This window comes from Cydia fagiglandana, chromosome 4 (genome assembly GCF_963556715.1).
Source record: "Cydia fagiglandana chromosome 4, ilCydFagi1.1, whole genome shotgun sequence".
In the NCBI taxonomy this organism is placed as follows: Eukaryota; Metazoa; Arthropoda; class Insecta; order Lepidoptera; family Tortricidae; genus Cydia; species Cydia fagiglandana.
In genome coordinates, this window is record NC_085935.1 from 11979350 (window position 1) to 12006812 (window position 27463).

Here is a 27463-nt window from a genome sequence, read left to right on the forward strand (position 1 = left end):
TCAGGTCCTGTTTCGTCTTAACATTGAAATTTGTTAGTTTCACATCCGCACCTCTTGATTTGATTGGTAACGTCACAATCTTACAATCGAATCAACCACTTTTCTCATCACATTCATACAAATCGAAATCGTTTTGACCCCTTTATAATTATCACATGGGTAGTAGGTGCATCTTACTTATCGATATCATTTTATCGACATATACCCCTGACTATTTTTTCTTTGCTATTTCTGGTATCATTTTATTTGTCAAACTCATGTCAATTTAGTTCGCGAGTTTCTGGAGGCAACTTGTAGTCAATTTGTGTAAAAATGTCCTATAATATTTATTTATTATTTGTTTTTTATTCATCATTCTTCTTAGGCTAGGTTTTTATAATATGAATATAAAAGTAAAATATAAAAACACTTACAAAACAATAAAAAATACATATAAACACATTATAAAAAACCTAACCTAGGGTGCCGCCAGCAGCGGGGCAAGGCCCAAGCTACCGGTGGTCAGGGCTGCAGAGAGAGGAACCGGCGGACTATCCGTATTTATTATTTGTATCTCCGTTTTAAAACTCTCGGGTCTTTAGAGCCCGGTCATTTATAAGGCGTGCGTGGGGATATGGATCCAACACGTAGAGGCCGTTTGGAGAGATTTGATGTCATGTAGAACGCCTGCTGGAACCCATTCACGGGTACATCAATAAATATCCGTGAACCGGTTTCAGCAGGCATTGGAAGCTATTGTAAAGAATATGGTCAGAATACTGGTCTATGGTTTAAGTTTGGGTGGAAAAAGACTGGGCTATTGCAAAGAAGTCCGGACACCTGCCATAACACTGTTTGCACAAGTTATCGAGACAGGTGGTGACTCGCCACTCGTTAGATGGGCACCTGATGCGCCATCGTAAAGACGGCCAGGTGCAACACCGACGTGAGCGGCTCAGGGGTGTCGAGAGGTGGTGCTGCGCTTTCTCCGAAGTTACTCGCGGCGTTATGCCCTTTAACACTTCCACCCCTGGAGCATATAGCTCTAACGACTCCTCTCTGGACGGCCAATGAAGGCAAGCCAGAGCTGAGAGTCCTGCGGGTCCCCTTGGGGTCCACTCCGGCCGACGAAGACACGCCGGAGACGGAGACCCTGACCGACTCTCGGGAGCACTCGGGTCCGTGGGGTCGTTACTCCCCAACAGCTCGCCACAAGCTGCCCTGCGGGCTTTATTATTATTATTATGTTATTTTGTTATTATTATGCTACTAAATGTACTTGTATAAGTATACACGCTTATTGATTTTGTTTGCTAAAACTAAAATGGTTGAATTGAGAGCACCTTTTTGTTGGAAATGTGGGTTGGGCTATAGATATTTTAAGAGAAAAAGAAGATTTTATTTGTGGTTAAGTAAAAAAAACGTTGATTTTTGAAACTTAAAACAGCCATCATCGAATTAAACTGTTGTGAGACATACTAACATTGAATAATTTACGGTTTAGACTCACTTGCCACTCGCGCGACATGTTTCGGAGAGCCTAGGTCTCCTGTTAATACACCCGTTTTATTAATCCATTAAAAAATATCCTTAACTTCGCATATAACGCTAAAAACATGATAAAATACGTGACTTGATGAATTTTTTATCCGCAATGCCAATCCGGCCGGATCCGGCCGGATCCGCCGGATTGAGGCCAAAATCCGGCCGGATCCGGCCGGATTCAAAACCAATCCGGATTGCAATCCCTACTGCGTATCTATACATTCTGTTAAGTGCTTGAAAGTAGTTGACAGGCCATTGAAGGCGCACCCCGGGATACCATGTTATCATAAGCCGAGAACTCACTTAAGCTACAAACGGACAGCATCAATCTTGAAAAGTAACAGGCTCCAGTGTCTACTCTACACAGTTTTCAAAATTGATACGAGATAACAAAGCACAGTTATATTGAAATTATTTTAAACGGGACACTCACGTAAGTCGAATAAAACATCATCGCAAATTGGGTCGAATCGAAATCGAACATGTCGAGCGTTTATTCGACTTAATATACGTGATCGACCCGTTTAAAATATTTTTTTCATCACAGTTGCGTAGTAAGCGTGCTATTTCACGCAAGTAGGTACAGTGAGCGGGAGTTAAAGTCCATTTTACTCCTACGGGAGTTATAGCTTTTTTTATTTTGTAACTATCTCATACGAACCGAGGAGGCTCTATCCAAGTATCCATGTTAAAGTCAAGGTATAAAATGGGTTTTACTTTCAAATGACTAACGTTTATTGTTTTGTTTACGTTTAAAAATATTTATATACACTCAGCGTCAAAAAAATCGCACCTCGCCAAAAAATCGTTTCAAGCAAATATAGCTCTTATCTAATGCATTGTACCCTGTCAATATTGGTATCATTTGAAAACGCAATTAATGAACTTTGAAAAAATTAATCGTCATTGTCCGTAAAAACAACCATCGCCGAACATAGGCGTTTTGTTTAAAAAAGGGCTGAAATCTAATTTTAATCGGTCCGTTGTTGTGCAATCCGGGACGGGTATAAAATGGAGGGTAAAGGTTAGTTATGGTTTATTCGCTCTCCAGAGGTCACTGAGGTTACTAATGAACCGTTACAGCAAGAAAACACCCTTGGACATGGATACCAGGCCAGAAGGAGCAGCACAAGAGGTGGCACTGCTGCAAACAAGACTATGGCAGTAAGAAGTTGTTGAAAGATTTAACATAAGCGGTTTCCGAGTGCGTCGAGTCTTACTGGGGTTCCAGGTGACTGGTGGTTACATCAGGAGGCCTGGACCTGGAAGACAACGCTGCTCTTCTGCTAGAGACAACCGGTACATTGTATCGAACTCTTTGCAGAACCGTTTCTCCGAGACTGTTGAGCTGCAGCAGCAGCTTCAAACAGCTCAAAAAACAGCAGTGAGCATCTCTACGATCGGAAGAAAGCCGGAAGAGAAGAGGATGTTGCCCCGTAGAGCTGCTACAAGCCCCCAATTAAAGCAATGGCATCGAATAGCCAGGAGGAAATTTTGCAGACTGCACGAAGATTGGACGTTTGAACAATAGAGGAATATCCTCTTTTCCAACGAGACGAGGGTGTGCCTTTACACCAATGACAGGTGCAGGGGGGAGGATAGGAGGCAGGGAGACCAATTTACGCAAGCCTGCACTGAAGAGACCGTCTGCTTAGGGGACGGATCTCGCATGTTCTGGGGCGGCATTTCGATCGACGAGTAAACTGATCTCCTGTGCATTTCCCGCACTGAAGGTGGTCACAGCCAGGGATCCCTGACTGCTCGGCGTTCCATAATGGTATTTTTGGAGGAGCATGTGATCCCATATGATGGTTTTGTGGGACCCAACTTCCAGTTTATGCATGACAACGCCCGCTGTCACACTGCGTTGTTTGTGTGAGACTAACTGTGGGAGGTTGGGATCACCCTAATGGAGTGGCCAGCAAGGAGCCCTGACCTGAACCCAATCGAACATCACTAGGATCAGCTAAACCGGCGGGTTCGGTCGTCTGATCCTGCTCCTGCCACTCTCGACAGGCTTCAAAACGCCATTATTGAGGAGTGGAACAACTTTTCTCAAAAACGCATCGTGGCACTCATGACAGTCATGACTAGCGATTGCAAATCCGTGACATTTTTTCAAATCCGGATTTTCGGATTTTGGTTTGACCGAAATCCGAAGTTCGGATTCAATCCGGATTTTAAGAAAGGAATATTTGGCATAAAAGCAAAGTGAAACAAACAATCAAATTAAGTTGTTTTTATTAAAAATAACAAAAACAGAATGCGTACACTGCTACGCCAATAAAGAAACATCATCGCATCAAGAGATTCGTCACTTAACCTCGTCCTCATACGGTTACAGAACACTCCTGCTGCCAAAATTCTCTTTCCGATTCCACACTTGTTGGTGGTATTGATAATAGCTGGTTGTATACGGAGGGTAAAATGCTACCGATTTTTCCTCCGCCCTCGTGGACGGCCATTTCTATGTGGATTCATCATCATCATCTCAACCATAAGACGTCCACTGCTGAACATAGCCCTTGGACCTCCATTCGTACCGGTTGTAAGCGACCCGCATCCAGCGTCTTCCGGCGGCCTTAACAAGGTCGTCCGTCCATCTTGTGGGTGGACGTCCTACGCTCCGCTTGCTAGTCCGTCCGTGGTCTCCACTCGAGCACTTTTCGACCCCATCGGCCATCTTCTCTGCGCGCAATGTGGCCTGCCCATTGCCACTTCAGCTTGTCCGGTAGGCTATGTCGGTGACTTTAGTTCGTTTACGGATCTCCTCATTTCTGATTCGATCACGCAGAGAAACTCCGAGCATAGCCCTCTCCATAGCTCGTTGAGCGACTTTGAATTTTGAGATGAGGCTGATAGTGAAAGACCACGTTTCGTAAGTCGTCACTGGTAACACACATTGATTAAAGACTTTCCTCTTGAGGCACTGAGGTATGTCGGACGAAAAGACATTGCGTAGTTTCCCGAACGCTGCCCAACCGAATTGGATTCGGCGGTTGACCTCCTTCTCGAAGTTGGACCTACCTAATTGGACTACTTGTCCTAGGTAGATGTACGAGTCAACAACTTCGAGTACCGAGCTCCCAACAGAAAGTGGGATGGGCATAACATTGGCATTTGACATAAGTTTCGTCTTGTCCATGTTCATTTTCGAGCCCACCCGTTGTGAAACTCGGTTGAGGTCATCGAGCATCATGCTGAGTTCCTCCATCGGCTTTGCCATGACTACTATATCGTCGGCAAACCGAACGTGAGTGATGTATTCGCCGTTGATGTTGATGCCAAGTCCTTGCCATTCCAGGAGCTTGAAGGCGTCTTCCATTACGGCAGTAAACAGTTTCGGAGAGATAACGTCTCCCTGCCTTACGCCTCTTTGCAATGGAATCGCCTTCGTGCTCTATGTGGATTAGAGTAGCTAATCCGGGGCATCTGGCGAGGCAATCTGGGCAACTCCTGTATTATTTTGGTCGAGCAAAGACAGCTGCTGATTTAATTGCTCTTTAAAACTTAGCTCTCGTTGGTCTTGTTTCTGTAGTTTACCATTAACAGTTGTCATTGCACTCGTGGAAGCCACCGAGGAAAGAGGAGAAGTCGGAGTCGATGTCGCGGCCATGGTGCAGATGACGGTGACTTGGCGGGTAGCGGGCGGCAGGGGCGGCGGACGCGGGGCAAGCATACAGGTGCGAACGAGTGCGCGACGCGCAATGCCCGGCTGGCAATAGCTCTCCCGCGTTACCGCTTCATGTGCACCGCTTTTTATTTCGCATTAGCATTAATTTTGAGCAAATTAGTACTGGTGGGAAAAAATCCGAAAAACCGGTTTTTTCTTTTCAAAATCCGGATTTTAAAACGGATTTTTAAACGCTCCGAAATCCGGATTTTTGAACTTCGAATAATCCGGATTGCAATCACTAGTCATGACTGATCACATGGAAGCTACTCGGAGGGCAAGAGGAGGCAGCACTAGGTTTTAAGTTTGTTTTTTCTGAATCTGTTGATTTTGTAGTGTTTTTATTCTTTGCAAATTTTAACCAGAATACACGTCGATTCGTTTTTCCTGAAAATTTTCTTTTTGTATAGGGTAGATCGTCCATTTTACAACATTTTCCAATAGAGAGTTTCATAACCTTTCAAATAAGGCCCCATAGTCTTATCTTGCCTTATATAATATAAGGTTTAAAACCGCTTGAAAGAAAAATGTTAAGATGGGCGATTTTTTTGACGCTGAGTGTATTATGAATAATTTCATAGCAGTTTAATAGTTACACATTCGTTTTACAAGGTGGTAAAGTTGTTTAATCTGTCGTGCTGATATGTACTACTAACTTGATACCCGAGTAAGCGAAAGATTCCAAAATTGAACCACAAGGGTACCGAGTGGTTCGAAAAAAGAATCTTGAACGTTGCGAGGTTTTCAAGGCACGAGGGTTAAACAAATTTTGCCACCGAGTGAAACAAAATTTTTCACCACGCCAATGCAAGGAAAATAAAATACTGACTGAGAGTAAAATATTAAGTCAATGAATTCAAATACAAATCGATTCAAAATGATTATTTATCATTCAAAATCATGTAATAGTCAATTGAAGGGATGTTTACAAAAACAACATAACTGCTTAGAGCGGTTGACACTTTTTTAAGAACATTGTTAATCGTTTCAGGTGTCAACCAGTGTAGTCAGTTATGTTGTTTTTGTAAACATCCCTTCAATTTTACCAGCCTACATAAGGAAACAACACAATATTTACATTTGATTTCTTTGCCACACATGTGGATAACAGGCAAATTTCTCATACAGCAATCAAGAGAGCCTTTGCCAGCTGGTACACTGAGAGAAAAAAAACAGTTCTGTACTGGGGGAAAAAATGAAGTTTTGTTATAATTATGGACGTTTCACTATTTCTGTAAAGTTCATTTATTTCTACAAACAGCTCAGTAATCCCAAATATAATTTCAACAAACAGATAATAGAAATTGCAAGAACTAATAGAAATTGCAAAAGTCAATTTGTTCCTATTAGTTAACTCTCCTTGTCCCCGGATTAAGTTTATTTTTATAATTCTAAGTGTATTTTTGTTGTACTTTCTCAGTGTAGGATGAAAAATATTTTTAAACAATTTTCAATCGTGGCTGAATGCCGGACGGGTCCCGTGCCCTCGGTGCCTAACCAGTCAAAAATTTACAATATGGCGAACGAATGTCTGCGAATGGACGAATGTCACCATATTTAAGAATTATTTCGTTTAAAATTTAGTTTTTTGTAAGTGTGATGAGTAACATTGTGTGTAACTCCAGGGTCGTTGTCATCGTGAATCTATAGACCTCGTTTGCAAAATTTTACTTCACCCCGTCGTTGCACAATTTACTATAATATGTTCGAGTCTCACGGGAGTTATATAGTTAAAATCACAGTTATATTATTGCAGGCTGTCACAACTGCAATATTATCAAGAAGAGTTTGTAGGAAGCGCCTCACTAAACCAAGATATTATAGGTTTATCAATAATAATCTTTAGGGGTATCCAGACGGGACTGACGAAATCAGTCGATTTGTTCAGGAAAATAATTGGTCAATCTCATCTAGCGTCCACACGTACACAAATTAAATCACCAATTTGCATTCTACTATGAAAATTGGCATTTTTGTGTCCGGACCTGCTGATGTGATCGGGGAATCAAATTGGTATTTGCGTTCGCACGGCACTGTTCGATCGGAGAATTTCATCAGATTGGCGAAAAGTGGTCTCATCTGGATACAACTTTTATCTTAAGAGGTGCCTCAACCTGAGCATGGTCGGTACGGTAGTATAGTCCTCTGTCCGACCCTACAAACCCAGCGTTTTGAGTTCTCTAAGTTTTCAAGTTGTCAAGTCCACGGCGGGGCCCAGCACTGATCTGAATAGTACCTAATCACACTTTTGTCAGTTTAAAGGCTCCGTCACACAGGCGCGTTTTGCGGGCGGCGTGTGAGCGGGGCGCGCGCCGCTTTTACATATATGTATTATAAAACGCTCACGCCGTGCTAACGCCCCGCCCGGAAAAAGTGCGTGTGTGAAGGAACCTTAAGGTTTTAGAGCTCAAAACACGCATACGCATAGGGAATCAGACTAATACTAATAAATATAAATATTTCTTGAAAGGAAGGGGTAGTTCGAGTATACAGTCTGTCTATTTAATTGGTACGGTCACAGATTTTAATTGTTGATCCATTTAGAGTTCAAGCTGAATTCGTTGTCAATGTAAATACTAATAATAGTCCTTTTCAGGTTAGGTAATACTTACCGAATCCATCTTATTTTAGACATTTATACTTTACTTTGGGCTTGTGCACAAATCGAGCAAGGTTTTTTCGGCTACTTTTTGATTCCCCTTTGGAGTTTCTTGGCTATCAACCTGCAAACACGGAGCTGATCCGATGAGTGATGATGCAACCGGCCGGGGATGAGCCAGGGTTAGCCGATATTTCTTAATTAAGCGTGGGACAGGTACGAACCTACGAGGGCACATCCTCCAGTAGAACGCTATAAATTTCCAGCACGGCTGGTTCAAACCAACTGACAGTTGTTGGTGGACCTTATCTCGGTGAAATACGGTATAAGAAAGGGCTTAATTGTTTCGACGATGCTACTATACATCTCTACCTTCAATAGCTGTAAATCTTCTTGCTCGACGATCCGAATCTATAACAGAAAGGACGGGCTTATGCGAAAAGCGAGACTACAGTCCCACATTTTTGAAATTTCTTGTACAGTAATGAAATGGATCGATAATTGGTACTTTATAAACACCCATAACTCAGGAATTCATCACAAAATTATATGCCCTGATCAAGATCCGAATCCACTTTATGACTAGAGTAGTCGTTAGTTAGGTGAGTTAGATGCTCGTTATCGCAGCCAGAATAACGAATTATGTATTTACATTGCCGACACAGTTATCTGCCGATGGCAGTAAAGTTTACAGCTGTTCGGCTTGGTTGCTGCACTAAACTGTCTGTCAACATCGTTAGAGTTCGTTAAAGTAATTGTAACTGGATTCTTTTAACGGCCTCCTAGCCTAGTCGGTAGGGACCCTGCCTACGAAGCAGGAGGTCCCGGGTTCGGATCCTGGTAGGTAATGGCATTTATTTGTGTGTTCATCACAAATGTTTTTGTTCCTGAGAATCCTGAGTTATGGATGTTTTCTATTTACAGGGTGGGCCAAAAGGGTGTTGGCAGTTTGAAAATTGAATTAAAAAAAAACTTCAAATCGTACAACATTTTTAATACTACTTTTATAAACACAAGTTATGGAAATTTTATGGCTCAAAATAATGCGAAGATTAGTGACCCACCTTCTTGGCACTCTTGAAGGCAATGTCACAAATTTTGGATTTTTTTTTTTGAAATATTCCTCTCGGGGATATTGGCGATTTTCCGATTTTTTTTCCTTTGGAGCTGCTCAAAATCTTTCGAATCTTTCTCAAAGACTACAGATTTGAGGTAATCCTACAGAAAAAAAAAATCATACGGACCGAGATTGGGGCTGGGTGGTGGCCATTTGTTATCATTCCTTTCGGAAATGAGATTAGAGCATCTGATTGGCAAAATGAAATTGGTTATTGGCATCATTTGGTTTTAATTCATAAATAAACTCAATCATTTAAACCTTAAGATGCAAATTGTGCTTCAAAACTTGTCGCAATGTTGAATTTTTTATTGTCCATAGCCCTAACTCTTACGCCTTGATTGTTGCGGATTTTGCCGAACTGAACGTCGAACTTGCTCCACAATGTCGGCCGTTCTCTCAGAGGCTGGACGTCAGCCAGGCATTATTGCTATGGTCGAGCCGGTTGTTTCAACCATTATGATTAATTTGCGTATCACATTAACACTTGGAACCTCACGCTAATCTCGTAAATGGTATTCCTGTCGACACACATCGTGCAGTAATCACCGATTTAGGGTTTTGGTAAAAAGCTCATACACAAAATTCAGGCTCCGCTCCTGTGTACTGCTCTATGCCGTCAAATTCATGGTCTTCCTTTTTTTTTTGACACTATGTTATTTAGCAAAAAATAATCCTTATGATGATCGGTTTGATAAAACTACAGGGTGATTTTTTTCTCGTGTAGCGGGTTCGATTCCCGGTTCAACCATGTAATTAGTTAAAAATATATGAATGCAGTTTAAATTATTTTTTAAATTAAAATAATGTCTTCTTTCAGCAAAATATCCTATCTACGATATTTAAGGTACTTTCCCTTGATGTCTCATAGCCTTGGGGCACCCTGCATAAGTATTTCTATGTCTATATCGTCATCTAGTACTCACGACACAAGCCTTATTGAGCTTATTGGGACTAGCTCGATCTGTGTAAAATTTATGTATTTATTTATTTATTTATTCACCCTTACTGTTAAACAAGTTATACTCAAGCACTTAAAAAAGACATTGGCCTTTACGGCAGAAATGTACCTACAAATAAGATAACTTTTTTATCGCAATTTCTGTTTTGGTCCCATGGTATACAGTTCGTTTTTTTTAGCATTAGAAAGAACTCCGCAGAAGCAAGCGTGCAGTTTTTATCAGGCTCGTTAACTGTTAATAATTATTGAATTATCTAATGTAGCATGGTCAATACATATAATTTACTTCAAATTATTACCGCTAAAAGTGCCAGATTTAGAACCACAAGCGAACTTCTGCGAAGTTCTTTCTAATGCTAAAAAAAACGGACTATAAGTTTTCAGTAGCTATATCCTACCTACATCTTCATCTCTCAAAGTATTGCTAAAATATTCTAGTGAACTGGCGATATCACTGTGTTTATGCTTATTAGCTGATAATGATAACGTATTGTTGTTGCAGGTTTAAAAAGTGGGGAACAACGTACAGAGCCCAAGCAACGCTACGGATCACCAAAACTCGGAACGCCCTGGCGCGCATCTCTTCAATGAACCATTTATGCCAGTTCTGGACTTTGAAGATGCAAGGTAAAAGCCCCGCGTATTTGCTAATCATTTTTATCTTGATATTGTCAACATTCGGCTCCAAGGCATAATAGTTTATCAGTGAATCATTCACAATAACTCGATGACGCTCATTTGTTTATGAGCGCCTGCTCTTATTTCTATATTTATATTTCATTTTCATTAGGCTAGTTGTTTTTGTAAATTTTAAACATATAGTTACATATGTATTAGTGAACTCACTAAGCGATAGGTATCATCACTAACATTTATTTTGTAACTTAGTTTCATTTTCAAAGGGCTCGTGTCATTAATTGTTTACATATGCATCATTATATCATTAAACATAATGTTCTTGCAAGATATTCTGTCCAGGTTACTTAATTCTGGGCTGAAGTTTAAAATAGCTGTGAGGTAGGCATTTTAAATGAATTTAAACCGAGCGGTATACGCCCACGGTCACGGTCAAACTCCCGTAAATTATTTAGAACAATCGTGCCCAAGAGGACTTAAAAATATGTAACTTAATATTCAAAAATGCTATTTGAAATTCAGAGTTATATGAGCACATTTAATCTCGATAAACGAATAAGACATGATGGCGTGATACAATATTCAAATCAGTAAAATGAGACGTAATATAGTCGAGAATAAAGTACAGTGTGAGCGTGGTTATCATGGCGACGCAGCGGCGGTTGGCATGGTTACGCGAGCTACGCTCCGGCCGCCTCCGCGGGCCCGGCGCGGCGATCAATCCGGCCGGAGGAAGCGCTGGTGCCGCCGGCTGCGCATACCATTTCGCGCAACACCCCACACTGCGCTAATCAAGCCCCGGAAAAATCATTTCCAAGAAACTCCCGGCGAAACATTTATACACGTGCAAAACGATTTTAATTTTCCTTCCCAATTAAAAAAAATTGATAAGTTTACTTTCCGAATAATGGGATTGTGACGGAAAGGAATCCGTTACGGGGGCTTACAAAGTACCAGCCGAGATAATGTCAAAAACTCATAGTCCGTAATTAAATTTTCTTAGGTACCTAATTATAAGCTCAAGCCTTATTAGTTATTAAGGTTACTGTGGGACTTAAACTTAGTCAATTGGTGTAATAAAATGCTCTCATAATTATATTTAAATATTTATAAAATGATAGTGGCTAAGACAAGCGCAAAAATATTCGATTATTTTAACTACTGTGGAATAATTTATCTCGTTTAGAGGGGGAATAATAAACTTTTCGTCAAAATATCCTTAAGTTTCATTTTATTTTCTATGTAGTGTACCATAATCACGGGCTCCTTGAAATGAGCTCGTAACACAATCAACAGGAGAAAAAGGACCAGAATAAAAGTCTCTGAATTCGTAATGTTAAGGTGTCATTGATAAGTGATAAAAATGGAAACATATTAGCTCTCCTGAATGGATGTTATGGAAATGTATTGCCTTGATCGCCATTTTTTACGCTAGCTCAGCTAGCTGGTCTCAAAATAAAGAAATGTATTCAACAACATTACGTCATAAATAGGCAATTATTCTTAGATCAAACGTACTTTACGTCGTGTATTCAATTAACGTCCGTAAATCTAGGAGATCTGATTCCAAAACGCTTGTAGCAATTTAAACGAGATAGTCCAGTAAACCGGGCAGTACTAGGAAGGAACGTGACCTTGACCCCCGAGCATAGGCCTAACCTGCCCCAAAAGCGTTGTCGAGTTAAAAGTTACGGTCGATATAAGAGAGGATCGAGTTCGCGCACGCGCTCACGCGTCGCCGCCCATCGATCCGCCCGCCCACGTGACGCAGTACATTTGCGGGGATTCTTTGCGGACAACTTGCTATGTAGGTACTTGACATCACAATAGTTCTCCAACAATATGGTCCCACAAAGGGAAATGTCAGGCGATCAGGCAGACTCTTGCCAATCAAGGCAAAGCTAGGCTTCTCAAAAAGTATAAGTCTACGTAGTTTATGCTTTAATACATCATAAAATGTTCTGGAAAAGGAAAATAAAACGCTAAGGAATGTAATTTCCTTATTCCTCCATTTATCAAAATTGGGTGACTTTGGACCTTCAAACACGCAGAGCTCTTGACCTTCGGTTACACGTGTACGGGCTGTTCTGTTTGAAACGCGTCAGAGTTTTGGTGGCGAGAGAGAGGAGGGAGGCACAGGGCCCGGGAGGCTCAGGGCCCGGGAGGCTCGTGCAGCAAATCCACAAAATGCGTTAATGGAAATTATTTTTAGGACAGCTTCAATTTAGGTAGCTATTGACTATCTTAATAATTTTCGTTATTGAAAATGTTGATTAAGTATCTCTTTAGATCAATGGTTAATGATGACACAGCGGTACATTTATTTTCGGAATAGGGATAGGTTAAATAGTGTAAAGTAGATTTCCGAACTAAATCTTATTTTAATCTTGATTTACTTTTCTTTCTTAGTAGTTAGTTATAAACGAACAATGAACATAATAGTGCTTTTTTATCTCCTATAACTCCATCACGTATATTTTTTTACCTGTAATGTAACGCATTGTGCGCACACTGCTTTGAAGGGAACATATCTGATGACATTCAATTTATTAGAAAATCTAAAATGAAAGTGTAATCGGAAACGTCAAACCACCCATCAGCACAATGTCACAACAATAATAGTTACACAATGGAATGCATCGCCGCCGATGATGCCCGATTGCCCGATGCCGAGTGGAGTGCTTATTACATTACACCTGTTGAGCTATTCATATTAAACCAACAGCTCACCCGGACAGCGAGGGCTTACAACTCCAATATTGCCAACGTCACAATATTTGCCTTTAATAGGAGCTCGAGAATTTCATGAATAAAGTAATAAAAAATGTGGCGTTTATTAATTTAAAATGATATTTTCAGTAATTATTGTGATTTTAGGCCTGTGCACACCGGCTGCGTGTGCGTGACGTGCACGTGTGCGTGCGGCGTTGTAGTAATACAGATCCTTATGAGAGACGGCACACCGCTTGCGTGCGGCTCAAACATTTTAGCGCACGCACACGCGCACGTCACGCACACGCTAGCCGGTGTGCACAGACCTTTTGATGCTATTTTAGATTATTAATTTATTATATACCCACAGATTGTTATTTAAATAAATAAAATATTATAGGACAATTTTTACACAGATCGACCTAGTCTAGTCCCACAGTAAGCTCAAGGCTTGTGTTGTGGGTATTTGATTGTGTTAATTTTTTTTCAAAATGTATACACGTTAAAACGCATCCAGTTCCCCAAACGCTTTGATTGTAACTTAAGATAACACGACACCAAGGACCTTTTCCCATTAATCAGGATCATCTGATCCCTACTGGATCGGCAAGGGTTTATAACCTATGATAAAATGTCTGATATTCCTTACAACTCTTACAAGTTAGCGTGGAAACGGATTGTCGATTACTATAAGCTAGATTATTACAAAAAAAATCATATTAGAAATTTTTCTGTAGGAAAAAAATCGAAGTTACTTTCTAGAATAAAACTGTATTATTAAAAAAAATATATGTAAACTCATAGTCTTCGAGTTAGTTATAAAGTGGTGCCTCTACTTGGCAGACACATTTGTTTGAAGGCCTATTGCCACAAACCCTCTGTAATCAATATATCGTTCTCTAAAATTTTATTTTGGGAAATTGTTGGGAAAATTTCACAGTTCTCTGCTGAGTTAAGTTGTGACCAACTTGGTGACATTGCGCCTTATTTCAATGCAATCAAAAGATATGTACACGCACATCGCACAGCACTAACACCAACGCAATTATTATGATTATGACGGGGTTATTAAAAGCTAACAAAGTACCAGAAACTTATTGATTGCGAACTGATGCTCGCAGTCGACGGGGACAGCCCACCCGGTCCCCAACCAATATATTACGCCATTTAAGATTCTCATTAGTTGTTTCATTTGATTAGATTACTTACGCTCCCGCGGGATTGCATCTCATCATATCTTGTCAACACATATTAGAAGAGTTATATTTAAACTCGACAGAGCGTAAGATCGTTTGATTCTCAAATTTGTATGATCTAATAATTTATTTCAAATATTATGTTTATGATTGAAGATGGGATGGGACTAATTTATATTCTCGTTCTTACTTTTCACGTGGATATTTACATCTAATAAGTCCTTCGTAATGTTATTTTTCCAAAGAAATACCATGTAAACAAGCCATCCATACTAATATTATAAATGCGAAAGTGTGTCTGTATGAGTACGTCTTCACGCCTAAACCGCTAAACCGATTTGGACAAAATTAGGTATTGACATAGTTTGGGCCCCGAAAATGGACAATCGACATAGAGTAGTTTTTCTTAATCATCATCATTATTCCACGCAGCAAAGTCGCGGGCAGAAGATAGTTTTTAGGGTTCCGTACCCAAAGGGTAAAACGGGACCCTATTACTAAGACTTCGCTGTCCGTCCGTCCGTCCGTCCGTCCGTCCGTCCGTCCGTCCGTCTGTCACCAGGCTGTATCTCACGAACCGTGATAGCTAGACAGTTGAAATTTTCACAGATGATGTATTTCTGTTGCCGCTATAACAACAAATACTAAAAACAGAATAAAATAAAGATTTAAATGGGGCTCTCATACAACAAACGTGATTTTTGAACAAAGTTAAGCAACGTCGGGAGAGGTCAGTACTTGGATGGGTTTTTTTGTTTTTTTTTTTTGCATTATGGTACGGAACCCTTCGTGCGCGAGTCCGACTCGGACTTGCCCGGTTTTTTAATATAGCCTGAACTTCTTGCAATAGTCGTACTGAAGTAGATCTAGAAACGACATGGATTAGTGGTTAGTAGTATGCTGCTCTTTGATTGACCGCTAATGGACATTTTAGTCCTAAGTTAAAATACGAGTGATGTGTATTTTTTTCTAACCCAGTTAAAATTGCCAGTTATGTAATGTTTTACGACTATAGTTTGCGAATGTTACAAGTCTTGTCCTTTCTGAACCATCGCGAGACTGCTTAATTTCGGATGTAGTCAAGGTTGACTGACGTCTGTCGTTGCCTCATAATGATACGATGGAGCTGGTTTTATCAACTAATCGAAAGATTCCCGCGCTATTCAATAGGTACATTAGTTTGTTTAAAGCACAGTACAAAAGACATTTTCATCTATCCTTTTCGGAAAGTTCACCTTTCATAGGCTGATAGCCGGGTGGAAAATGCAGTATTTTTTTTATTTGTACTTCGAGCAACGGCTTATATTATTCAGTTTAAAGCTCTCATAATTATTTGATTCCGCATTTTCAGACCAAGTATTATCTAAATTAATTGGCAATTGCATTGCATTATTTAAAAAAAACTTGTTATTATATGTATCAATATAACTGACGATGAATATTTATTACGTCAAATATTATAATAATATTCATTACATTCATTCAGTTTCACTTTTTTTAAAGGCCGTATACATTCAGGCCGTTTGAGACACATCCCAAAATAAGATAGTATTATCTATATGGTTTAAGATTTTTTTCGATCTAAATATAAATGGCGCTAATTGTTCCTAATTCTCTTAACCGTCAAAAGAAATATAAATATACCTATGATAAACGTACATTTCTTGTGTTTGACTTGTTTCCTCATAGTCGAAATGAAAAGTAGAGTGATTAACTCGGGTAAAAGTAGCCATCTCACTTCACTTTCCACCCTTGGTTAGCAATCTACTATTACCATATTTTTTGGATACGGTTAGGCAAAGGGAAAAGGGCCTTGATGTTAGTGTTTTTTTTTTAAAGTGTCAAATTATTGTTTGTAACTTTCTCACCATGCTTTTCGTAAATAATGAGGTTTATCTACGTCAAAGGACAGAAGTTGCCGACATAGGTAGCCTGCTGAATTAGCACGCCGAAGTGGTAATGAACTGGTCGTGTTCGTCGTTACACCAATAATGACCAATGGATTAGTGATATGATATGACGTATAATCTGTGAAAATTTCAGCAGTTCATATTTACTGATCAGATGCTACAGCTAATGCTCAAATGATTAATCAAGCATACTTATTGTAAGTGGGCTTTGGTGTGGTCCGTAATTCGGTAATACTTGGGCCATACTGAAAGGGTCTGGATTCTGATATATGAGACGGCTTTTTTTTCTAAGTGGCCAGTTATAGGAATTTTCAGTATGCTCTAAGTATTATAAGTCTGACATATTATATTACAGGCCGAACATGGACTAAACCGAATATTCGGCCGTATCATTCGGTCACCTATAATATAACTATACAAAAACGCTGTAATGCCTAGAATCAAACAAGAATCATGAAAGGCAAATGACTCGCGAACAACATTTCAAAACCCGTAAAATTATCAAAAAGTGCTATTTAATAAGTAGATTCTATTAGTTTTAATAACAACAGAAACAGTTATACTCCGTACTCCGTAATTGGGAGAGGAGAAGCTTAATTGGGTGTACCCCTCTATATCTTCAATCTGAAAATGAAGAGGTGATAAGGAATGACCAGATTCAGAACGTGATGTCTAAGGTCAAAAGGCGTAACTAAAACGTTTCCGAAAACCGAAATTAGGCGTGCCAGTGATTTCCCGTCGCAACGACCTCAAACATTATGCTAATATGGACATGCCCCGGGAATCCGGGACTGAATATGTTTCTGATTTTGTGACATCAAATAAATTTCAAAAACAACTGGTTAAAAATAAATATGTCTGTTACTGTAAAAGCCCGAAGTACGGCAAAACCTAGGTTTTACCGGTAAATCCTAGTTTTTACCGATGCCGATCGGTAAGAGCCCGAAATGTTAAATCTTACTAGTTTACTTCGGGCTTTTACCAACACCGATATGGTAAATCCTAGGTCTTACCACGGCGTTATTGTATTTAAGTACGCAGAATAGATACAGTCAAAGAATTTAATTTCCTACCCATTATGTACTCTCTACTTTGTCACAGTAAAAATAGTATGAGCGACTTTCATATTGACTGTCACTGTGCACTGTGACAAGATACGAAAATTACGAAATGAATCGTAATTAAAATTAAATTCTTTGACTGTACATCTTTTTAACCGACTTCCAAATCCCAAAGGAGGAGGTTATCAATTCGGTTGTATGTTTTTTTACTTTTTTTTTTAATTTTTTTTTTTTTATGTTTGTTACTCCATATCTCCGTCATTACTGGACCGATTTTGAAAATTATTTTTTTGATTGTATGTATATGCATACAGATTGGTCCCGTTTTTGTCAAAATCCAGTTCTGATGATGGGATCCATGAGGAATCGACGGAACTCCTCAAATCTTAAAGGCATACATATAGTGATTTTTGTGTTTTTATCAACAAATCAAGCATATACATTCAAAAACGTGACATTTGATGAAGTGGAACTGCTGATGATGATCAGAACGGTACTCTTCAACGACGCATAGTTCACCTTTGGCGATTTGTCCTCTTCGTTATGTTTGTTAAGCAAGTTAAGTTTTTAAGCCACAATTTTATCAAGCTTGAGTTCTGATGATGGGATCCATGAGAAATCGAGGGAACTCCTCAAATTTTAAAGGCATGCGTATAGAGATTTTTGTATTTTCATCAGAAAATCAAGCATTTTCATTAAAAACTGTCGCATTTGATGAAGTGGAACTGCTGATGATGATCAGAACGGAACTCTTCAACGACGCATAGTTCACGTTTGGCGATTTGTCCTTTTCGTTATGTTTGTTAAGCAAGTTTAGTTTTTATTAAGCCACATTTCTGTCAAGCTCGAGTTCTGATGATGGGATCCATAAGGAATCGAGGGAACTCCTCAAATCTTAAAGGCATACGTATAGAATTTTTTGTATTTTCATCATAAAATCAAGCATTTACATAAAAACTGTCGCATTTGATGAAGTGGAACTGCTGATGATGATCAGAACAGAACTCTTCAACGACGCATAGTACATGTTTGGTGATTTCGAATTTCGATTTTGACTTGGACTGGGACCCGGACTCATACCCGGATCCGGTTCGGACCCGGACTCGGACTCGGACTCGGACTCGGACCCGGACTCGGACCCGGACTCGGACCCGGACTTGGACCGGGACTCGGACCCGGACTCTGACTCAGAGACCCGGACCTTGACCCGGAAAACTACTATGATACCTAAACTAAATAAACCACTATGATTACCTACCATAAAATGTGGGTATGATGATGCCAAACCCCTCCCGCTCAAACTCCCGTACACCGCACCGCATGCGCCGTTAAGTGGGTTAGGTTAGGTTGGAACTGCGATCCTCACAGAACCGAACAAAAGTGGGTTAGGTTTGGTTAGAACTGCGAGTCTTACAGAAACGAAATGCTACTAGAAAAGTGGGTTTGATTAGGTTCGAACTGCGATCCTCACAGAACCGAACTGCTATCAGAGAAGTGGGTTAGGTTAGGCTAGATAACTACGACCCTTACGGAAACGAAATGCTACTAGAAAGTAGGTACTGGTTTTACCTCTTTTTCTACATAGTGCACCATCTACCATAATCTTTCACCGGGCCCTAGGTTAGGTTGGAACTGCGATCCTCACAGAACCGAACAAAAGTGGGTTAGGTTTGGTTAGAACTGCGAGTCTTACAGAAACGAAATGCTACTAGAAAAGTGGGTTTGATTAGGTTCGAACTGCGATCCTCACAGAACCGAACTGCTATCAGAGAAGTGGGTTAGGTTAGGCTAGATAACTACGACCCTTACGGAAACGAAATGCTACTAGAAAGTAGGTACTGGTTTTACCTCTTTTTCTACATAGTGCACCATCTACCATAATCTTTCACCGGGCCCCATAGAAGTCGGTTTTTTTTTTCTTAAAAATTATTGTGTATATTGTTCATAAAGAATTGTATGAAGCAACGAGATAAATATATACCTAATAATTATTATTCTTGCATTTAAACCAGTGAAAAATTTGCATTGAACACCGAATAATTAGCGAATGTTCGGCGCATCTCTATATTGTATGTTTGGATGTTTGTTGCTCAGTTATCTATCTGCTAGTTATCTACGCAAAAGCGGATAATCGAATTTAGATGAAATCTAAAACACAAATAGTTTCTAATCTTGAATAAGGTCGAAATCTTTTTATGTTATCCTTAGAGCTGAGTATTAAGAACAAAATAAATCAAATGTGGTACTTAAAACAGATAGGAGAGGGTAGAAAAGGGCTTGAACACTCGACGCTCAAGGTTCACACTTGACTGCTGAGGTGTTTGTCTCGTAGTCGCAATTGAAGATAATGAGGCAGAAAAATAATTAAAGGCGTATTCGTGTTGATGCACTTCTATATTTCAACAACTATTAATTTTGAATACTTACCATCATAAGACCTGTCGTCATGTATGTGTCGCAGTCGGATCGTATAATCCGCCGTATTACATTCCGGCTAGCGTTTTGTAATGCGGCGGTTTAACGATTAGCCGTATTGAATGCGGCTGAATGAGAATCCGCCGGAATGTATTCGGCGCCATACGTTCTTCAACACGGGTAGCCGTAATGTAATACAGCGATTCATTAGCCGCCGCTTTGACAGTTTTTAGTTCCCATTTTTAACACTCGTGGCGCTGTCTGACAAACGCTGGGGTGTCCATCAAATCTGGAGTTCGTCAGACTGTTTCTTTTCAAAAAACATTTCCTTGGCAACTTAACTAGACGGAGCCCCGCTTCGCGGGGCTCCTATTTCTGAGCGGTTTGCCCTTCGGGCATCTGAAGCTACCTAACGAACCTAACCTACCTACTTATTGATTAAATGAAACGTCCGTGAAAACATTACACTTTGGGGTAAAAAGCGTAGGTAGGTAAGTAGGTTAGGTTCGTTAGGTAGCTTCAGATGCCCGAAGGGCAAACCGCCCAGAAATAGGAGCCCCGCTTGCGGGGCTCCGTCTATTCAAGTTGCAAAGGAAATGTTTTGGAAAAGAAACACATGTAGTGCGGTGGGACCATGATAAAAATAAATTAAATTGCAAACATTGTCAAACTCCGGTTACGTAGGCGACCGAAAGAACTGGTCACTCTACAATCCAAAATAGTAGTAGGTACGATGCGGCTAAACGTGGGCCGCCTTATTGAAGAACGTATCGCAATGACAATCCGGCTAATCGTCGAACCGCCGTATCTCAAAACGCCCCTGTTTTTGAAAACGGCTAGCCGTAATGTAATACGGCGGATTATTCGATCTGACTACGACATATGGATCAGATTGTTGGACCTTAAAGGTGACGGATGAGAAGAGATTGCATGTAGCGCAAATGGGAATGTTAAGATGGATGTGTGATGTGACAAGAATAGATATGGTAAGGAATTGAGTATATAAGAGAAAGCCTGAAAGTTGCACCCATAGTAAAAAAAAGTAAAGCATGAGGAGGGATGAAATTTATGTGACGAAAAAGGTATTACGAATGAATGTGGAGGGAATAAACGGGAAAGGAAATCCGAGGAAAATGTGGATGGACTGTGTGAGAGATCATATGAAACGAAAACAAGTGAATGATGAGATGACGGGCGAGAGAGAGGTATGGAAGAAAAAGACATGCTGCGCCGACCCCAAATGAATGGGATAAAGGCAATAACCGAATGATGAATAGGGATTTTGAATCGATCCCTAGTGTATTTATAATTTATTGTTTCCATGTAATATGGTTCAGTTTATATTTTTTAATACAGTTGCTCAAAAAGTGCTACTTTACGTAGCTGTTTAGCGTGCGGAAAGTTGGTTATCTCGAACTAGTGCTTTTTACTTTTCCAATTTTTTTAAATTTATACTTGTTCCAATTCACGACTACTTATTGATGAGTGTTAATATTACTTTCCTTTAAACGTCGTAATCAGCATAAAAACCTACCGTTAATGTAAGAATACGAAAAATATTACATATTTCATATTTAATTACTTACCTCTTCATGATTATAACACGTTTATTTTTTAATATTCAATATTGAAAATTCCGTTCTTAATAAGTTGACTGGAATGGAACGGAATAGCTGCCAAACGCCCATAGATATAATACACTTAAAGACGACGTCTAACCGAGCTGTCACTGTTACCACTTTTGTTTAGTGTACGATTAACAATGTTTTTCTTATTTTTTCGCAACTGTATTAAAAAACGTCGTTCGATACACGTGCGGAAATGTCATTCTTCACTCGTCCCGAGTCTTGCCACTCGCCTGCGGCTCGTGGCAAGATATCTCGGTACTCGTGAAGTAATGACATACCTTCCGCACTAGCATCGAAATGTACTATTCTGTCTAAAATCGTTAGATTTTTTTTTTATAAAAAAGGTATTTATTCAGTAAAGGTTTAAGTAGAAATAAACCTTATCAACATCACCTTTACTCGTAGTACCTTAAGCTTGAAACCGTTACGTATAAAAAACCTCAAATTTCGTTTCAAATTGAACCTTATAACACTTTAAACTCTCGCGTTTTGTACACATATTTAATTACACAAACAGGTCTACCGCGATATAATTTCATTTTTTTTACCTTTAATTCCGACGTTTCAGCTGAGTTGCACCAGCTGTGGTCACGGAAAGACTGACGTCCCAACAAATGTCAACGGAGATATTAATAAAACACCACTAAACTACCCGCAATTAGTTTATAAAAATGTTATATAAATTATGTATGTTGTGTAAATTGAACCTTATTGCTGGAACGTTAACAAGGCGTTGCTGCCACAAGAAGCAATTAAAAATCACCCTAATTGACAATTGCCAATGTGGTACATTTTGATTGAACACGTCACATTTAGTCCAGAATGTCTACAAAGTATGGCATTGCTCACCCAAGCTTTTAGGGCCAAGGTGCGCTGAAAAGAAGAGCCGATAAAGTGGGAGGACACGTACTAGGCGGGACAAAAAGAAACGGAGTGTGGGTGTGTGTGACGTTATTATTCGTACTAAATCAGCTAATAAATATACTTTCTTGCTAACAGTAATAAAGTAAGGAATTAATGAAACAGTCAACAATACCGGAGAAGGAATTTATTATGTATATATATTATACTAGGAACCCGTCCCGGCTTCGCACGTTAACTAATTATACACACAAACCTCTCAAGAATCACTCTATTGATAGATGAAAACCGCATGAAAATCCGTTCAGTAATTTTTGAGTTTATCGCGACCATACACACACATATACACACAGACAAACGCGACGGGGGACTTTGTTCTATAAGGTGTAGTGATACCTATATCCTGCTGCTCTGTGACGTGACACAGCTTTGGTAAACAAGTGACGAATTGGGCAGTTCTTATTAGATACATGGCTCCGTAATAGGTAATCCCTGTTCCTTACGGTATAATAGAGACCTACTCGTACTCGTGGATGCTAGGTAATCATTTAAAAGTAGCTCTCTTCTTTGATTTTTGATATTCCCTCACTACCAGGCGTGGCTCACTCCGCGATTTCGTCGCTTTGCTACAGGTAGCTAAAAGTACATCCGTTCGACCCCGATTTTTGGGTTTACCATAAGCCGCGCGTGGCGCTGTCGCCACCTAGCGGCCATATCTGTGCTGATCGTAACGGACGGGTTTTGTTAGAGAGTGAGTCTTCTGTACCTAGTACTAATATTTATTGTGTGTCACTGCCCTAATAAAACTTGACAATATATGTAACAGTATTAACAATGCCAAATGCCTTTAATTTATGGAACCATAGAAAAATCAGAGTGCCAACTAACAACATCATTGTGTACGGTCAGTTAGTTTCGTTTAACGTAAATAAACAAATACCGAGGAAGCAGTGACACTTTTCGTCGGAATTCGAATGTGGGTCACGCGTAGTCATCATTGGCCGTAAAGGAAAAACCCAACCGCTGCTGGATTCGACTTCTGTGCTTGCTGTGCATAATGATAAGTTACGCAATTTCATCCTCAAAAATAAAATTATGAAAGTATACATAAATTATCATTTGGGCCTGCATTTCTTCTTTTTAATCGAAAACAGATGCTAAAATTACCCAACCCATCAGTCTTTCAACCTCATTAATTGATATGAGTTTCGACGTGTAGTACCTATATTATCGTAATGTATCTCCGTTTTGAGACTTTGATATTGACACGTTATCCCTGATAACCACCCTGGTGCACAGTAATGTTTGCGCCGATTCCGATAATAGCATGTGCTGTATGATTCGGTATGATTAACTCATTTGAGCGTAATGGCGAGTGGTTACGAAGACACCGGCGAAGCGGAATTAGAATGAAGTGCGCGGCGCGACTCGCCGCGGCCGTGTGCCACGTCATTGCCGTGACCCACTGACACAGTTCCGCGGGGCCGCCTGCACCGATATCTGCACGCGCCGCCACCTCTTCCTCTCGCTCCTACCCGACCACTAATATCGCTTGCACTCTTTTTAACATGCATATTTTTGATGCATTTCTATTTTGTAATGCGTATACCATTGCCACTTACGTCATGCGAATTTTACTATCATTAAACGAGTCGAGTTGCTTTTATATTGAACTCGTTTCATACGCGGCTTATAAAAAGATGTGCACATGCGTACCTCACCTAGACCTTAACATAATTTCACCATCCGTGTCAACTGATGCTCTACATACACAGTTACATATACATTAATGTTGCTTTAATGATAAATTAACGTAGGTATACCTATATAATATTTAGACGACGACGGTTTCACTCACTTGAATTTTTAGTCGCTATTGGCGACATGTTTCGGGCCCTTCGGGGGTCCTTCGTCGTCTAAACAGTTTAAAATATGTCTCACGAAAGTTTAATATCAATTGTAGGTATCTATATTTATATATTTTTATGCGAATACTTAATTAAAAAATAAATAAAACATTCACTGTATTTGCTTGAAATAATTAAATTGAATAGTGCAATAATGGCCTTGTTATCTAAATTGTGCACTTGACACGAATAAGTACTGTTCCATTTCACTTTCATGTGTGCGTCACGGAGATTGGTGTACGTATGTTTACGCAGATAGGTAATATGCATGCACATACCGATATCACGTGTACCATGCAACCACGATTAAATGCAAGATTCAATAATTACAGATTTAAACTCTTTACAAAACATATTCAGTCATCTAAAGTTATCCAATAAGAAAAAAAGCTATAAATTTGAAATTTAATTACATATATATGTACGTGAGAAAAAAAATCTCGTAATCACCGTCCTCTCATAATCAGTCTTTATTTCGCAACAAATAGTTTAGCTAAATGGCTAATAAAAAACATCTACCTGTGTCTAGCCATTCGTTATAATTCGTGCATGATCGGTTTTATTCGTCAAGTTTATAAATGTGTCGTCACGGTGAGCGAGATCGCTACAGAGGTTCATAAGATAAAGGCAACGGGTGTGACCGTAGCAGCGCTATCGGGTCCAGTCCCGACTTCGCCTCCCGCGACCGCCGCCGTCAGCCGCCGTTCTGCGTCGCGTCGTGTTGATATTATGTGAAGTGGCGAACGAAAAGGATGTATGTATACGTACGTCTCGTCTTTCAGTTGACTTTCATCGTCGTTTTGTAGTGAACGTTTCGCACGGATATTGATAGGAAATTACAATATCGCTACGTAATATTTACTGCAAACGGCAGTCCTGAAAAAGACGTTCAGTTACGTGAAGCTTTAGGATTATTTTGAACATTGGATTACAAGTGCTAGAAAATTCTCTGAACAAAAAATAGCTTTGGGAAAAAGCGTGGCGCAATGCAGTGTATGTTTGGATGCGAATTAAAACAGTGTTGTGCGAATTTAATATTGAGAGACCGCGTTCTAGTGAATCGTACTAAAAAGTTGTGGTGTTTGCTGTAGCCATGCTGCCAATGGTGCATACAGAGCCGGTGCTTTTCGATTTTGGGGGTCCCAGCATAGACGGAGCCGCAACTCCGTCACCCTCGGTGCCGTCCTCACTCACTCCGCACTCGGATGTTGACGAACTTGTAGACATTTTCTTTGACGTCGATGTGGCCGTCAACACGTTTTCAAGGTAAATTATAGCATTCACGAAATGGTAACGATTTTTAGGAGAGCGAACACATCTCGCGCCCTTGACCCTGACCATTTATATCGTAGTCAATACTAGATATAGCTAGTGAAACATTCTCCTCGCTACATTTATCGAGTGCTCATGAAAATAACATGTTGTTTTTTGCTGCGCATTTCGCCGACGTTAATTTTTCGTAATAACTGCGTGCATAACACTTACAGAAACACGTAAAAGAACGTAAATTAATCACATGGTCGCCTAACGATTTCGCAAAAGTTTCCAAGTCGCTCATATTACGCCCAGTGTGCGAAGAAAGTCAACAAGTGGTAGCTTCATGAAATCGAGCGTGTCAGTGTAATGATTGGATCACATCACGTCATGCCTGCTTGAACATTAGAAGTCGTATCAGATACTCGACTTGATACTTGGGATCTCGTGTTAGAAAACTAGTTTATTTCTTCACCTGAGTGTCGAAGTATATTCAGACATTTACCTGTGATATTTCCTCATTCGTTTGACTTGTTGGTTGGTGGTGTCTTTATCCGTGCTCAATTGAATAACTCGAGGTAAACGATTATGAAATCGGCTGTAAGCCTGAGAAATCGTTTCAGGTGTGACGAGGAGTGCGCAGTGAAAGTGTCAGCATTGCGGTGTATTCACTACGATAGCGACAGCTGGCTGCTACTATAAATACAATTTTCAGTGCTAGATTGTGGATGTGATTACTATTTTTTACTCGTACTAGATTTCATCTTTCTAGTACAGTGGTTCCTAACTTTTTCAGTCCGGTCACCCCTATGACTAACTAGAGAACCTGATTTTGCCCCTCCTCCGTGTCAAAATAAAACGTGTACGTTTGTTGTATTGTTATATTAGGTTAGCTTATTACCCTCGTAAAATACCAGTTTTACCCCCACGGGGGTAATTACCCCCAGGTTAGGGACCACAGTTCTAGTACATACTAAGAAACTATGAGCTGAGTCGCGTACAGTCGAACGGATATGGCGAAACTATAATTAACAGATTTAAGGAGCCTTAAAAGCGCACAGCGGCAAGGTGGACCGACGGCATGGTCAATATCGCAGGCAACCTGATCCCTCCTCCTCCGGCCCTCGTACAAGAGCAGCGCGCAACCTGTGTTCGTTGGGACCGTTGGTTGGCCTTTGTAAATGTCAGGCAGTGGGTTGCTTTTACACTTCTATAATAATCACTAGTATCACAACGAAGATTCAACATATAAAACTAAGACGCGAATAAAATATTATTTTAGCTTTTGCGGGGGAGGGGCGCGTAGTTTTCCTAGAAATAAGATTTAGCTAGATCGATTTATCGCCCCCGAAAACCCCCATATAGCAAATTTCATCGAAATCTTTAGAGCCGTTTCCGAGATCCCCGAAATATATAAATAAATGAACTAGAATTGCTCGTTTTTTAAAGGTATTGTATTGTATCATTTATTACACAAAGCTGGGCAAAGGACTCTCCCCCTATTCGCCATGACTCCCGGTTTGGTGTTTCCTCCGGCCTGTTATTCAGGAAGCTGTCCAGGTCATCCCGCCATCTCCGTTTGTGCCCTGCCGCGTCCACGTCCCCCTGCCGGCATCCACTTGGTGGATAAGTCAGCCCTCCTCTCCGGATGCATGCGGTAGACGTGACCGGCCCAGTACTATTTGAGCCTAGCGGTTTTCTCGCCTACGTCAGCAATGTAGGTTTTAGAGCGCAGCGTGGTGTTTCTTATGCGATCAGTAGTTTAACACCTAGGATACTGGGCTCCAGGGCGCGTTGGCAAACCTTCAGTTTGGACTTCTGAATCTCTGTGAGTGACCAAGTTTGGGCGCCGTAGGTTAGAACAGGCATCACATGTCAACGAGTTTATGATTATTATTAGTTATTGCACAATAATGCAGTTAAATTGACATACCTCAAGGCATGCATAAAGATTAAAGAGTGAGCGCAAGTGATAAGCAAAACGGCACAAATAGACATAAAGATTGTAG

General features: G+C 40.2%; 1 protein-coding gene across 6 annotated transcripts in view; it reads left to right on the forward strand.

Annotated features, from left to right (window-relative positions):
• Nucleotides 1–27463, forward strand: part of LOC134663742 (trithorax group protein osa) — a 91562-nt gene that overhangs the window by 17037 nt on the left and 47062 nt on the right. For 2 of the 6 annotated variants that reach the window (XM_063520211.1, XM_063520213.1), the window contains exon 2: nucleotides 10377–10501. In XM_063520211.1, coding sequence (XP_063376281.1) covers nucleotides 10473–10501 — 29 coding nt within the window. In that variant the 5' untranslated portion in view covers nucleotides 10377–10472. Of the gene's footprint in view, nucleotides 1–10376; nucleotides 10502–24922; nucleotides 25467–27463 lie in introns of those variants that run through there. The other 4 variants (XM_063520210.1, XM_063520208.1, XM_063520212.1 and 1 more) reach the window with 4 other exon arrangements.